This window comes from Pseudopodoces humilis, chromosome 10 (assembly GCF_049639895.1).
Source record: "Pseudopodoces humilis isolate 2021_Gansu_Grassland_sample_001 chromosome 10, ASM4963989v1, whole genome shotgun sequence".
In the NCBI taxonomy this organism is placed as follows: domain Eukaryota; kingdom Metazoa; phylum Chordata; class Aves; order Passeriformes; family Paridae; genus Pseudopodoces; species Pseudopodoces humilis.
The window spans coordinates 6,072,309-6,088,116 of record NC_142209.1 but is presented as its reverse complement, the minus strand read 5'-3'; the positions used below and the strand labels follow the sequence as shown (position 1 = coordinate 6,088,116).

Here is a 15,808-nt window from a genome sequence, read left to right as displayed (position 1 = left end):
AAATTCATGGAGCCTTTGGGAGCAGCTATCTGCCAGAAATGGACTGATTGCCCACTAATCAAAATTCCAGAAATCAAAAATAACACTGTCCTTCACTAGAGAAGGAAAACAGCACGAGTTGTTCCACAGATCATCCTGCATAGAAAACCCAACCTCTTAACAGAGTTAACTGAGGAACTGGTCTACTCCAAAGAGAAATCAGTTGATAGGTCCTATCACCAAAAGCATTATTTCTATCTCCTGGGCAGTACATTTTGCCATTTGGGGAGGACTGAAGGCCCCACACTGCATCAATTGCTTGGCTTGCTGACCCCCCTTCCCAGAATACATAAAGGTGGCTGAAGATCTCAAGGAGGTGACTATCCCATTCAGGTTTTCCATGATTCTGCCTGATAAGGTGCAACAAGCCTTCACATTAGACATGGGTAAGAGAAAGAACTACTTTTTGCTTTCTTTCCTCATTTGCTTTTCGTCAGGTGACATGTACCAAACAACACATTTGAACTATACAACCTCATTTAAAAGGCAACAACATAACCGAATTATAGCAGAAATTTTATGAGCCTCTCTTTAAATTTTAATACAATTAATCATGCTGATAATTTGTTTGTGTTTAACATATATATGGTTTTATTCTGAATTGTCACACACCTTGGTGTGTTTCACATTTTTTTGAATGTGAACAGAAGTCAGTCCTGAACTAAAAACCATGCAGAGAAGACGGAAGACTCCAAAGACAACAACAACCCACAATGAGAAGGGAAGTCTGTCACCCCTTGACATAAAAACATGCAGCATGACACACAGCACAAGGCAATCTTGTTGACACGTTAACAGGAAGAACAAAAAAATTACTTATAAGAGGTAGAGGGTCAAATAAGCTATTCCTTTCAACTCCCTTATCAGACAATTAAGAAACACAGCATCACATTCCTGGAAACACAGGTTGAAGTCCACCTAACTCAGATGTTTAGCTGGAAAATATGACCCTTTCTGGACTTTATTCTTCTGTTACTTGTGATCATGAAATGTCTGACTGACTGAAAGTAGTGAGAAGTGTGAAAAGCAAGTCACTGAACATGAAAAGCTAAGGTGGGTCCTGATAGGGAACGAAAAAGGCAGGTTGTTAGAAGCTTACAAAATGTTTGATGGTTTTGATGAGTTTACTCACAACTCTAAGATCCAAAGTATTTTGAAAAGCATGGTAACTTTGTTTAAACCACATATTAGATGTAATTAAGTCAGATCCCTGCTGAAAAATACAATTTTTTGACCACTCCAGCAGCCCAAAAAATGATAGGAATGATGTTCAAGTGAAGAGAAAATCCCCTTGACAGAAGGGTTCATAGGAGGGCACATTTCTGAACACAGCTGAAGTGATCTTGGGTCAGTAACAACTACACATCACAGCAGCAGTCTGGAATCACTGTGGGATCTGGGAACAGAAGGGCAGGCTTAAAGCTCCCACAAGCCCCTCTAACAAGGCTGTGCCACAAATGTACTCAAGCCCTAGGTTAGGATTTGCAGGTTCTGAACACTGAAGCAGGTATATAAACACTGTGTGGGATATTCACATAATTTAAAAAAAACCAGATCATTAACATCAGGCATTCTCCTCAAAATACATCATAACTCCATACTACAAGTGCAAAAAGAACAGAGAATTTCGATGTAGAATGCAGTAGTAACCTGTGGGCTTACAGAGCACCACAAAGGAAAATGTTCCTTCCACACATACCCTCAATTTTTACTCCTCCTTCTTTCAGGCTCTATGAGGTACTTAACAAGTCATAAACTCTCCTTCTGCAGTTGTTTTTAACTTCTGCAGCATTTTTTTTGTGTCAAACCAGTGGAAATGCTTTAAATTGCATCACAATTCTAATGGCCCAACTGGCTTTTTAAGTCCTCTAAGCTGTCACAACAGGAGTCTGATAAATGCAGAAGATCTCTGGCCACAGACCACAGGCTTCCCCATGAGATATTTTTCCTCTGAGAAATAAAGAGTTAATGGCAAGAAATAACAAGGCTCCACTGCTGCTTCCTCCTATTTCTCCAAGTCATATAAAACCAAGAGCACAATTACATCATGTTTCTGTTCTATGAGAAAAGAGGGCAAATGCAATCATATTGGAATTATTCCAAACAAGAGAAAACCTGAACTACCAGAAGTATGTTTCACAACATGACTACAAAGCCAAACACTTTCCAGATACCATTAATCGTATCTAAGAGACAAGAAGCCAGACCAACTGAAAGCAATGGAAATTTTCAGAGAAGGAACATGAATTCATATTTATATGGGATCTGTTTAAACATACCTGACAAACAACTTTGTTGACAACTTCATTGTTGAACTTCTTACAGACACAAATTTGAGGAAAGGTATCAAATTCACACATAAAGGATATCTTATGAAAGCCAAAGGAAAAAAATCAGCTGTTCTGAACTACATTAATGAAAAATCTGTCAGAAAATTCATCAGAAGTTGAGCTATCACAGGAATAGGACCACAGGCTCCATCCATGTGTCTGTCCCTGGCTGTGCAAAGGTCTTATGTGCCAAGAGGGAAAAAAGCATTGATGCAGCAGGAAGCAACTGACAAGGCTAGTAAACTATATGTATATCAGGAGGAAAATAATTTCACTAAAAACAAACAAAGAAAGAAACAAACCAAAACAAACACTCTCCTACTAAATGTTATTTGCTTGCACTCACCTGCAGGTATAACAAAAAAGTTGATGCATTTTTCCCAAAGCCCAAGTGACACAGGTAACATCTCCATTACTTTCACCATTTTTCTCTCCATCTCACCATCAAAGTCCTCTGCGACCACAAAAAGTCAGCTGGGGGATTAATCCCACCATGGTTTATACTGGTGAAACTAATTCCTCACACCCAGTACAAATCTTTCAGCTATTCTGCATGAAGGATACAACTTTAGCTCATGTTTTATGACTGAAATCAGGGGACGTCAAATGGTTTGCCCAAAGTTGGAAGAGACCCTAGAGCTCAATCTGGATGGAAGTGTGGGAATGACTGGCTGTCTGTTATTGCTTCTACCCATGACATAATGCTGCCGCCTTGGTGCCTGTAACCAAGTTTTAATTACCAGCTGTTCTTTGAGGAGTTCTCATAGCAAAATGGAAAAAAAACCATTTTACCAGCCAGGAAGGACTGAGGGTTGAGCTACTACATCAAGTCCCATGGGGCAAGAGGAACAGAAAACCAGTAATGCTGACAAGAATCAAGCATTTTCATTCTGTAATCAAATATAACTACACATGCCACAGTGCATGTAAACCACAGATGTCAAAGTACGAATGCTGATGACCTAAGGCACATTTTACACCCAATGTCTAAAGATAAAACTCTAAGAGGATAGCCAAACCACCTTTTTTCTCATTTAAACTGCAGTTCAGAACAGCTTTGATATTTCTTTTGCAAATGAAGATGACCTCAGAATTTAAATTTCACTCTAAAAGCACTGTAAATCACAGGGCACTAATGGAAAAGATCCATGCACACATGCTGCCTGAGTCACCCTCAGCTTTGCTATGCAGGCATTGCTGTAATGACAATAAAATCACTCATAAGCAATAACCACTTACTGCCACAGATAAGGCAGAGGAAACAAACACTCCTTGTTTGTTTAATTAGCAAAATGCTGGCCTAGATGTGTTCATCTCCTGTTTAATTCCAAAATAATTTCACTGCAAAAGATGACTGGATTGTATTATTGGAAATGTTACAAGATAATGGACATTTGGCCTTTCCACATGCTTGTTTAAGCATGCAAACAGTGCTGTGAATTTTCAAGGGAAACAACAGCTCTGCTGCTCACATCCTCCTCCAAGACCAAATCCTGCCTGGGCTTGCTGCACAGTGAAATCCAAACTTACGCTCTGAGTACCATCTCAGAGTCCAAGGAATTCAGGTTTGGCACTTCTCCATGGCTTGAGGTCTCCAGGTTTCCAAACCTGAAAAAGGAGGTGGATTTTAGAAAAAACTCTAGTGAATAAAAGCAAATTCCCAAATAGTTCTCTCCCGAATTTGCCCTAAACCAAGACAGCATAATTTGTATACAATTACCATAAACAACTACGAAGTGCTTCCAGCTCAAACTACAAGGAATCTTAACAGGTGGGCAGAATTAAGGACCTTGAAGATTATTTCATTTAGGAGGGAAAATATCCTAAAGAAACAGCCAGTATCTTCCAACCTAATTCGTTAATTTATATGAATCAGCCTGCACACAGGAGGAATCAACCAAAACAATGTCTTTGCTCACAGCTCCAAGACCCTTCTGCCTGTTTTCACTCCATCTTTTCCCAGGGCAATATTCCAGTGTGCAACAGGACTGTAACAAAACCACCTTCCCAATACAGTTTCTGTGTCTTTAGCACCTGCCATTCCTAACAGCTCCAAGTGTTATTTCAAGGTTTCCTAGGTGACAAGTGCTAACTTTGTGCCCAAACTCCTGACATAAGTGAGAAAAGCCCACAATGCTGTGAAAACACCACTGGGAAACAGAGAACCCTGGGCACAACTCCAACAGTGCCAAACAGAAATCTCTTACCTACAAGGCACAACCCTGTGCCTTGCAGGCAAGATCATGCACTTCATTTTCAGCAGGAGTGCCCATTGTTTTAGATCTACAGCTCCATAATTATCCATGAAGAATTCCATGGCTCCCTACAGGCAGGTTTAAGAATAAGAATACAAGCTGATTTCATCCATATACGTTTATACATCTCAATTAATCTGAAGAGTTAAAACAAGTGCATCCTTAATGCTTGTGCTACAACAACCTCATAACATCAGACAGAGAGAACAGTTTTTGTTCCAAATGTTCATATCAGAACTGTCACAAACTGATCCAAAAACATTTCAATGCATGGAAGTGGTGGTAGTTTTATGCTCCTCTCAAGTATTGGTCTAAGGCTTTGAAACAGAGAAATTAAGAATTAGGAATTAAGCATAAAGGAATGCTTGACCAGAAGAAGGAAGAAGGGGTGGAGCTGACAAAAACCTATACTGCTCCCACAAGAGCAAGAAAAGACTGAGACAGCAAGGTAAGATAAAGAGCTAGAATACACAAACAGGATGCAAAGACAAAGGCATCACAGGATAAGGGGATTCTATGGACCCCTAAGCCGGAAGGAACAGTATCAAAGTCCAAAAGGTGGTCAAAGGACTAAAAAGAGCATGCACAAGAAGACAAAGTGAAGAGTTCAGCTAAAGAGAAAATTGCTGACCTCATCCCAAAGACCCCCCTCCAGACGACCACCGAACTGACCAAAACCGACCACTGCGCAGCCGCAAAGGGGCGTGGAGCTAATTGTAATATGAAGTGAGGACAGGTGGAGTTAGGAAATGAATATGTATTAGGCGTATTGTGCAACCCTAGTTTGTAAAGGATAAAAAGAGAAAGCCAAATCTAAAAGGTGTGCATGCTTTTCGGAGGAGATATCCCCCATGCACCTCAGCGCTGAATAAATTCATACCTACTCTTATAATTACTCTGTGAGTTATAGAGTTTTTCTATCCGCATATCATCTTCGTATATAAGAATCACAGACCTGTTGTTAAAAGGGATAGGATTTCACTCTCCACTGCCACCTACTCTGTAAGATGCCTAAAACACATCTTAGCCAGTAGAAAAAATGCACTTTCCCCTGCTAGAGAATTTTTTTTAAAGAAAAATTAAATTTTTATATTCAGTTTTCAAACCTTGCAGTTAATTTTTTGAGGAAAACTTATTGAGATGTGTCCCAATATCATTGTCCTACTATTGCATGAAATATTAAATACGTCTTTGCAGAACATTAGGCACTTGTGTTTTAATCCCACTAGAGACACAAGCTGGGTTTTACAGGAGAAATCTGTAAGACAGCAATAAAGAGCAGGCAGTTTTCTGGGCAAAACTGGAGAAGGATATAATGCTTCCTCTTCCTTATGTTGCCAGATATAAATCTCTGCCTATCTCTCATCTTTCCATGAACAACAGATCATTAAATACGGGTTAGGAGGAGTTAACAACACAACTGGTTTAAAGAACAGCCTTTCTGCAGCCCTCCAGCACTCTCCTCTCACCAGCTCCCAGACAAAGAGCCTTTCACTGCCAAGGCTTGTAGGAATGCTTTGCATACAAAAAGAGACAAGAGAAACAAAAGGATCCTATAGCCCGCAGAACTTTTCAGCCTTGCATTTGGGAAGTTACAGACTACACTCAAACAGACTAAGCAAGTGAGACTAGAATGTAGTGGGTAATACTGAACGTTTAAATACTGGAAAATAGAGTGGAAAATGCATCCCTGCCTCTCTGTTAAGAGAGAGGGAGGAAAATACCCTGAATAACTCAGAAATAATAAGGAATGGTGGTCTCTGCAACAGCCCCAAAGTTCTAAATAAGCTTGTAAGCATTGAAACAAGCTATTTGGAAGGCCAGATCCTCAGGAAAAATAAGATGGTTTGAATCTTAAACACATGGGAGTCGTGGAAGTGAAATCACTTCTTTAGCTGAATAGACAAGCCACCTGATATAAAGGAAAAAAAGACAAAATAATAGATGCTGCAGGAACAGAAGTGAGTCAAACACTACAAAGCTGCTGTCTCAAAACAAGTGGCTCTGCTACTGCAGGACCCATTCCTTTGACCCTCTCTCTCTGCCTCCCCTGTCCTCTCCACATGCCCTCCAGGAAACCATCCTCCTGCAAAAGGAATGACCGGAAAAATAAAAATAAACTTAACTTGTTCTTTGCTGTCATTAACCAGCTCCAACTCTCGCACCAAACAATTTCAATTCCCTCCTCTGTAAACTGCTTCAGACAGGGACTGGTTGCTACTTTCTCTGCCTGTGCCAAGAACAGCACAGCTCCACTTCTGAGGAACATGGTTATCAGGGCAAAATACATTATGGAAGAGAGGAATTTGGCCTCCTTCTAACCTTATCTGGATAGCTAACCAACTCTGGCTTCCATCACCCTTTGGAATAACCCCCTGCAAATACCAAAGGCACCACACTGTATCCACATATCTAGGGCCAGGAGAAGCCGCTCTTCTTCCCTCCAGGAGCTTCCATGGAAGGCTTCCACATCAAAAATGCCACCAGGATCTTTTTCTTTTAACTCTCCCTGCCCACTTGTACCAAACAGCTAGAAAATATCAGAAGGTACAGTGTTAAAAGCTTAGCAGATTTCCAAAGCTGTCTGCTGCACTTAGATGCCAAACTCCCATGAATGCTAAAGGGATGTGGATGTTCAATTACTCCTAAATAAATAAATGTGGGAAAACAAGTAGTCCTACTCACTTCTCAACATACCAGCCCATGCTCAAGATTTTGTCTAGTGACTTCTAATCTATCTTAGAAGAAAACCTTTATAGGCTGAATCTGGCTGAAAAAAAATCATATGGCTTCTGTCTCAAATTTAATCAAAAGCAAAAGGGTAATGTGAAGTCCCGATGGAAAGAAAATAAAAAAATGCAATAACCAGGTAAGCACAGCATCAGCTTTTTTATTTGCTCCCCTGACTCAGGGAAGAGCGCCTCACCTGCTTTTGGACACCATAAATGCTTTCTTCCCCAAACTCAGCACTGTACTGCTTAGACAGGATACTCTGCAGACAGCATCAAATGACCAAGAGGTTTCCCCACACACTTAGGGTACAGGATATGCACATTTCCCAGGACATTTTCCCAAGAGTCCCAGGACTTTTTGTGTAAGCTGGGTTTGTCTAAGTCCAACACATTCATCAGACAATTCTGCAGCGCTGTATCCACAGCAAATCCAGCATGAATTGAATGCACCGGGCTGGAGGGTGATCCACCTTCCACAAGTAAATTGTGGAGGAAGATTTACAATGAGTATATACCTACAAAACAAAATATCCTGCAAATGATGTGGATGCTGTTCCCTCCTCCTCTCCCAAGGAGCTGCTCACCTATGAAAAGCTGGAAGGGCCTTTTTTGATCTGGTCATATCACTGGACCAAACAACAAGAGCTCAGCACTTCTAATTGTTCCCTTACTCGACAACCCTGCTCTATCCCCAAGAATAAGAGACAGGGCTCAAGCTCTTCAGATGAAACTGAAAGTGACAACAAATGCCAAAACTGTGCCACTTTTCTTTTTCTTTTTTTTAAGAGACTTTTTTTCTAAGAGATGGAAAGTTATTTTTCATTATTACTTCACTGGCACACAAAACAAAATACAAATTATGCACTAATACCCACTTTAGTCTCTATACTCTGATTATTAACAAGTATCACTAAAACAAAGTTGCAAAAATGCAGGCTCTGGGGTACTTATTCTCAACTAATCTAGAGATGAAACCCAAGCTAGTAAAATCAATTACTATTGATCTTTTTTATTTTTTTCTATTTTTTTCATTAAAACATCTGCTTTTCTTCACAAATCCATATTTCTCAGCTACATGTAAATCATTCTAACTTTTATAACTTAAGTTTAATCTGTAATTTTTCCCAAGCTATAAAATTCAAGATTATCCCTTATGTACAAAAAGCCATGAGAAACATCCATGGATTCTTAAGCACTACACTCCTATGATTTGTGAGAAGAGAAGGCATGATGGATTGGCATTTAAGAAACAAAGAGAAACACCTGAGGAAGCTAAAGCTGCTGGAGGCTGATGGGTGTTTTTCTCCCGGCCAATAACTGGCCATTTCTGAGAACTGACAGTATAATATATTTCAGAGAAATAAGGAGATGCCTTAATAAGCTGAAATATTCTTTTGTTAAACCTATGGAGATGGACAATAATGTCCCGAAAAAAACTCCTTTAATTCATGAAAGAGTATTTTTTGGGGAATGGAGTATTTCAAAGTGTGGATCTGAGCAAAGGTAATTCATTGATAAAGCTGAGTGAATGGTGAAGTAGTTGTGATCTTATGAGATGCTGGAACAGAAACGGAGAAGTGAGAGTTGTTGAAGATTTGTGCCCCTTAAGAGACAAAGAGAAAACTTCTGTTTCCAGAGAGGCTCACAGAGACAGATGAAGAGAACTTTTGGCCTCTGAATAACTCATCCTTAAAATGACACCCCTTGACCTATGGCCCATGAATGCACCTCAGAGTGGTGTGAAATGGGAGGAAAGGACTGATGGCAGAGTTTTCCGGGCGGCTGGCATCAGAGAAATAGAAAACCATGAGAAAATGGTTTTCTTGTGAAAAACTCCATAGATTGACAAACGAGGACTTCTTTTTCTCTACAAAGACTACTGATGAAAAGACTATAGCAAAGTTGGGACTGGTTTAACCACCAGGGTTTTTTTGTCTCTATGTTGTCATGTGAACAAGAGAATGGTTGTGTGGTGAGGAAAAAGTGTTTCTGGAGGTTTTATTCTGGTTTCTTATTCTTGTAGTTTTGTTAATAAATTTTCTTTATTCCTTTTAAGTTTTAAGCCTGTTCTGCCCTTCTCCTAATCTATATCTCACAGCAAGAAATAAGTAAGTTTTCTAGTGATTTTGTAGCTAATGCTTTAAAACCATGACCGAAGGGAAGGAAGTGGTAATCTCCTAGGATTTTCTGTGGATCCTGTCATGTATTATAAAAGGGTGGGGACAATGCTGACAAGATCAGGCAGCCCATTCCTCTGAAGGGGGTATTGTAGCTTGCTCAGAGAGATACACAAGCCAACAAGATCAAAACAGGGCTTAGAAAAGAGAATTCTGTTCTATGGAGACAGTTCTCCTGGGATTTCCTGTCCTCTCTGAGGAGGAAGGCAGGGTCAGCTTCCTTAGAGCTTCAATGTTTTTAATTTCTTGTATGTATCCACTGGCAATTTTTATAATTTCTCACACTCAGAACTAGAATTGGGATGGAATGAGAGAACAGTCAATGTAACTGTAACCAATTCTACTTTCCAGGATGGCTGCTCTTCTCTCAGCTGACTGCTTACCTGACTGTCAGGTTGTTATTATTATTATCTTGACTAAATAAACCAGACAGCATTCCTACAGAGCAGCCAGGATTATCCTTTTCAGATAGAAAAGAGAAGCACAGATAATTTGTCCATGCCTTGTTCCTCATCTACCTAGTGGGAGAGCCAAAATGAAACCCTAAGAGTTCTTATGCCACTTCTCTGTCCTAATTACCTCATGCCAGAGCAACCATTTCTGTGAATCACAGATTTTGAAAGTGCAGCAAATATGACATGCCCAAAATAAGAGCACACCTGACCCAGCCGTGTGTCAGTCAGAATTTAGGGTGAGAAACTAATGCTGTGTGTTCCAAGCATTTATGCAGACACAGCAGCCATGATTTAACAGTCTGACCCTAAAAGCTATTCTTAGAACATTTAGCAGTTCTTGGGCTGTCTGCAAAAATTTATAGCTGCACATTCATGTGATGTAATAGAACAGGAGAGCAAATTCTTTCTTGTGTTTGTACAATTCCTGTTCTGAATCAGCAGCCCCCAAACAGAAGAGCTAGGTCTGAGAATATTGGTATCCAACAAAATTTTAGAATTTCTTCTAGGTATGACTTTGCAGCCCATGCATTCTGTTGAGTTTTCTGGAGGAAACTATTACTTTTGCTGTGCTAGTCCAGTTGGGTTCTTTAGCAGCCCAGGCATGGCACACTTTCCTTGCGTATCCTTTGAGGAGAGTTGGGAGCACCAATGTATTTATAGACTGGATGTTTATGCTGAAATTCTAAATTTTGCATATTCTTAACAACAGCTTATTAAATCTACACCCACTAAAAGCAAGGGAAGAAATTCCTGACAACTCTCCCCTGTTGTGTAAATGATGGGTCCATTTCCACTGCATAGCAGTGGCTCTTACCTGTCCAGAAGAAGTTCCAGCACTGCCCTGGGAGATGCAAATGCCCTGTATGTTGCAAGGAAGATGCTGATGTAGGAAAAATCCGCATCTCCAAAAGCTGTGAGAAGGTTCTCCACCAGTTTCTCCAAAGTTCCAGCTTTTATAGCCCTGATCTTGGATGTTTCATACTGTCTGACAGTGTGCTCTGGGGGTAACTGGTCTCCTTCACCCTACAAAAGGAAAGAAGAGTACAAAAGTCAGGCAGGAGACAGATCTCTGACACGGATAAAGTCCTATCTTTGGCCAGGAGATGGCCATCACCAGTTACTAAATGATTTTGTCAATTTTTGGTGCTCTACAAGCACCAAACACTGTATCAAGTAAAGGAGTTTTTAAGTTATATTAAAGCATTTCTCTGACATGCTCAAAAAGACATTTTACAGTGTGACCACTATCAAGTTAAGTCATGCTTCCACCATATATTATTACCTAAAAGACAATCCATTATCCCACAAAGAGTAATATTACTGAAGGGAACAAAAGTGGTAATTCAGTGTTTCATTTAACTTCTGAATAAACATGAAAACTGACCATAATTTAAGCACTGGCACTTGTGATTCCCTTGCTGAAAATACTAAGCTTGGGGTGCCACACAGCACCCAAGGTCAGAACACATTTGGTGCAAAAATATTTCAAGATACTTTTATAAGGAGGGTGTCAAACTCATCTCACAAACAAAGCCTTCTAATGCTCCAGTTTTCTCTTAGAGTTTCCACTTGGCGCAATATCTGTCCATAAATCTACGGTTTGGGATTGTGTGTGGGTATGTTTTTTAAACTGCATTTGTCTTAAATGCTTACAGCCTGCTTTAAGTCTGAAAGAACACCTCCTTAAATTATGCCATTATTTAGAGGACAGTTCAGAAAAGTATTTTTGTGACTGGTTTAAATCCTGTTTTGTAAAGTATGTGGGAAAAAAATGTGATTATAAATAAAAATCATCCAATATTTACTCAAACACCTTGATAATAAGGACACAAAGACAGCACCACCAACCCTGGCTCAGGATACTGATGAAACACAAAAGAAAAAAAAAAAAATCTATTAATAGGCTAATTAAGAAGAAATACCCCACCCACTTCCTATTTACATGATTACCCTCCACTGCTTTAGAATTGTTTCTAATAGACATCCTTTTCAGTTTTAAACAATATAGATATCTTTAACATCATTCTAAAACTCTAATATTATTTACAAAGCTCTGCTATCTTATTTCACAGATTAAAGAGATCAAACAAACCCTTGCTGCAACATTAAAATACAACATTACTGTCTGTATTAAAAAAGAAACAAAAACAACAAAACAGACTAGACATGGAAATATTTTGCTACATTTTGTTCCATGGATCTTATGGCTTTTTAAAAGAAAGATGTATAACTTGTAATATATCTGACTTAAAGGTGCATCTGGAAACATATTATAAAAATGAACTAAAACTGTATCTGGAATTATGTTTGACACTGTCATTACAGCAACGTTATCAACAGGATATGTTGTCACCACTATGTAACTCTCTTCATTCAAATTTTCCTTAAGCAAAACTTGGTTGCATAAAAAAAAAAATAAACTCTTTATCTTACAATTATGATAACTTTTTAAAATAATTAGTTACACAATAAAACCACATTCAGACAGGGTAGAAAGTCTGCACCACTGTATTTAACTCTTAATTTTTGATCCAGCAGTTGCCCCACTCACAGTTTAATGGTTTATGGGCATATTTACTCAGGGCACATAAAACCTCTCATTCACTCTTGTGAGTATATTCAAAACAAGGGCAGAATCTGCTTCCAAGACTGATACATGCACAAAATTTTCCATTAATTCTAACACTACAACTTCCCCAAGACATCACATTGGGAAAATGTTAAAAAAACAACAAAGCGAAACAAAAAAATCCCACCAAAGCAAAACAAAACAACACAGTTTCTGAAAAATCTAAAACTTTGTCAACAAAATATCAAACTGATAGAAATCATTGTGAGAGTTCTGGGACTGCTTGTATTTGTATTATTTTAGCAATTCTGCCTGTAAGTTTAAAAGGAAAAGGGACTTGGCAGACAAGCTCAATAACAGGCTTTGAGAAGACCTTGTGGGCTGAGTTTCAAGCTAACAGGAAACTGCTCAGTCTGGATTTAATCAAGAAGGCATCTCTTCACTGACACAACCAGGCAACCAAAAGGCTAAGGAGTTTTCATGTCTCCTTTAGAGCTCTCTGCTCAGAGGAACACTCTACTCACTGCCATGAAAACACACTCCTAAAGCTCTTTGCAGTTTTTGACATAGGTGCATGGTGACCATGCACTGTTAATGGTATCAATAAATGACACCTGTTTTGCACTGTTTTGTGCATCCAAAGAACAAAAAAATCTCTCCAGCTCCTCTTTGTCTCCTTCAGCATTGTTTCCAGTGGTCTAGAGACCTCAACATTTCAGGGCTTACATAACATTTTCCTGGTCCTCTAAAATAAATAGATATAGCATTTTATAGTCTGATTTTTATCTTTTAAAATCTCGCTTTGATTTTTCAGGCAACAGATTATAACCTTGATAATCTGCAAGTGTAAGTAATGAGCAAGTAGCTTCCTACAAGACAGACAACATCTTTCTAAAGCAAATGTAGAAAGATTAAATGGAGGTATATCCTTGCAAATCCTTATTTTCTGAGGTTGTGTGTGTACTGATGTGCAATTCTAACAGCTTTACTAACCCTTGGCAATGCTGTACCTTCAGAGGGGCCCACTGTCTTTAAGGTGATCATCTTACAGCTCTACAGCACAAAACATTATCTTGCTGAAACAGGAGAACTCCATGCAGACCAAAACACATCCAGGCTGAAAAGCTTCTTCCAAACACTACCTTTTAAGCTCCAGTGGAAGTGTGAATTAACTATAAACACCACCATCGCCTAAATAAATGCTACAGCCTAGCAATAGGGATTAGAGTCTCAAGATAAAACTCAGATCAGTTCAGAACCAGGCTGGTACCCAATCAGACATACAAGACTGTAGTCATTGTCTTAGAAATAACACTGGAAACAACTGCTTTCATCCAAAAAAAAGCCTGCTCTGCAGGCTTTTCCTAATGCAAACATTATCTGTTGAGATTCTGGAAGTAAGAATCAATCAAATTGGTTTTTATTATGCAGGCTGGAAATAATACTAAAACAACTGGGATGAACAATAAGAAAAGGAGATAGCAAATACTCTTCAGAGTCAGTCATTTGAAACATTACCCCTCCACTAAAGATTTGTTTTATTCAGAAATTCTACATTTATTTTCAGGAGCCTCTAACTAACACTTTAAATGCATTTTTACCAATTTTGACAGAATTTTAAATGCTTTTCATTTTCCTTGAAACTTACTTCCTTGTCTTCAAGATGGAGAGTTTTCCACTCTGTTTTTATTAACTTACTGGACAGGCACCCTATGCAGGAATACATGTGCCTGAAGTGCAGTAACTTGTACATTAACTCAAAATAAAGCACTCTAATCAAGAGTTTGTCTAAATATGAGTCTGCTTTAACCTTCTGAAAGTAGGAATTAGATGTTCTTTGTGATTTTAACCTTATTTTTTTCACATTGCTTCCTTACACACGGGTTCTCCAACACATATCTTTAATATCAACACTCATGCTTGGGGGGAAAAAAAAAGGAAAAAAAATCAAATCATGGAATGATTAAACTTGAAAAGCTCCAGAAATATAAGCATCCATAATGTCAGTCTAAGAGAGGAAAAACCTAAAATATCCCTCATTTAACATGCAGATACACATCATTAAAGAAAACAGCAAGACAGATGAAACAGAAGTTGTTTAGTTGTCTTAGTCAAATATTCTGCAAAGACATTAACAACTTTTTTGACTAAGTGTTTCCTTCCAACAAAGACCCTGATGGAGTTCATAACTGAGTGGATAGAAACAGGTGCAGGACAGCCAGACCCACAGTAGCTGACATTCATCTGCACTGACTCCCAACTCCACCACATGACCGCTGAACAAAATAATCCTCAGAGAAGTGGCGATTTTGCCCAAACAATGCCACATAGCAGTGCCTGGGCTAATCTTATCAAACAGAGTCACAAGTATTTCAAGCGTTTTGGGCCAGGCTGTTCCCATCCCCACTGCCTCCTGCCCTCAATTCTGTGGGCCCGCCAGAGTTAGCCCTGCAAATCTCACCACTGCACTCTGTACCCAGCTACAAGCACAGAAATCAGTCTGCATGGGGGAAAGCTGAATTTGGAACAGAATTTCCAGCCTAGGAAAGCGTGACTGGCAGTGCATGGCTAGGGTGGACAGTGGTGGATGTCCTGTAGACAAAGGCCATCATGATGCTTTTATCCTACAGTGCACTTGGAAATTAAATAAAATTATGCCAGAGCTCTCCACAAAACTCTCAACACTAACTCTCACTTCCTCATCTTGGATACTGTTTAAAAAAACAAACAACAAAACCAAACAAAAAACACAAACAAACACAAACCAACCAACCAAAAAAAACAAACCCACCAAAAAACAAAACTCTGCATACTGAGTACACTAAACTCAGAAGCCAAAATAAGTTTATGAACTCTTTCCTGAACTCCGAAAAGGAGAGGTATTCCTGGATTCCCAAAGCTCTGCCCTTTTCCTTTCCCTTCTTGCCACATAAATACCCATTCTTGGCAGTGACACAGAGTTTCCAGGACCAATTAATTCCATGACCATGACACAAAAGGCATTCTTGTTGTCTCTTCAGAGCTCACAACCTGGCTGGTATCTGTCTGAAGCACTGGCAAAGTCACCAAAGCTGTGGGGCAGATTTAGAGGGAAAAAGAGAAAAGGAAAAAAGCCTCTTACACAAATGCTGCTGCTCAGTTAGGACCTTTTCACTCGGACACCTTGCAGCTACTTAAAGCCAGTGCGGGGGGGGCGGGGGGGGCGGGGGGAAGTGAGAAACAAGAGGCATTCCATGGTGCTGAGGTGTGCA

At 39.4% G+C, this 15,808-nt stretch overlaps 1 protein-coding gene across 2 annotated transcripts in view; it reads right to left on the bottom strand.

Annotated features, from left to right (window-relative positions):
- Positions 1-15,808, bottom strand: part of RGL1 (ral guanine nucleotide dissociation stimulator like 1) — a 54,673-nt gene that overhangs the window by 23,794 nt on the left and 15,071 nt on the right. For both annotated transcript variants that reach the window (XM_014260034.2, XM_088060732.1), the window contains exons 3-4: positions 10,803-11,011; positions 3,900-3,977 (exon numbers count right to left, since the gene is read on the bottom strand). In XM_014260034.2, coding sequence (XP_014115509.1) covers positions 3,900-3,977; positions 10,803-11,011 — 287 coding nt within the window. The remainder of the gene's footprint in view (positions 1-3,899; positions 3,978-10,802; positions 11,012-15,808) is intronic.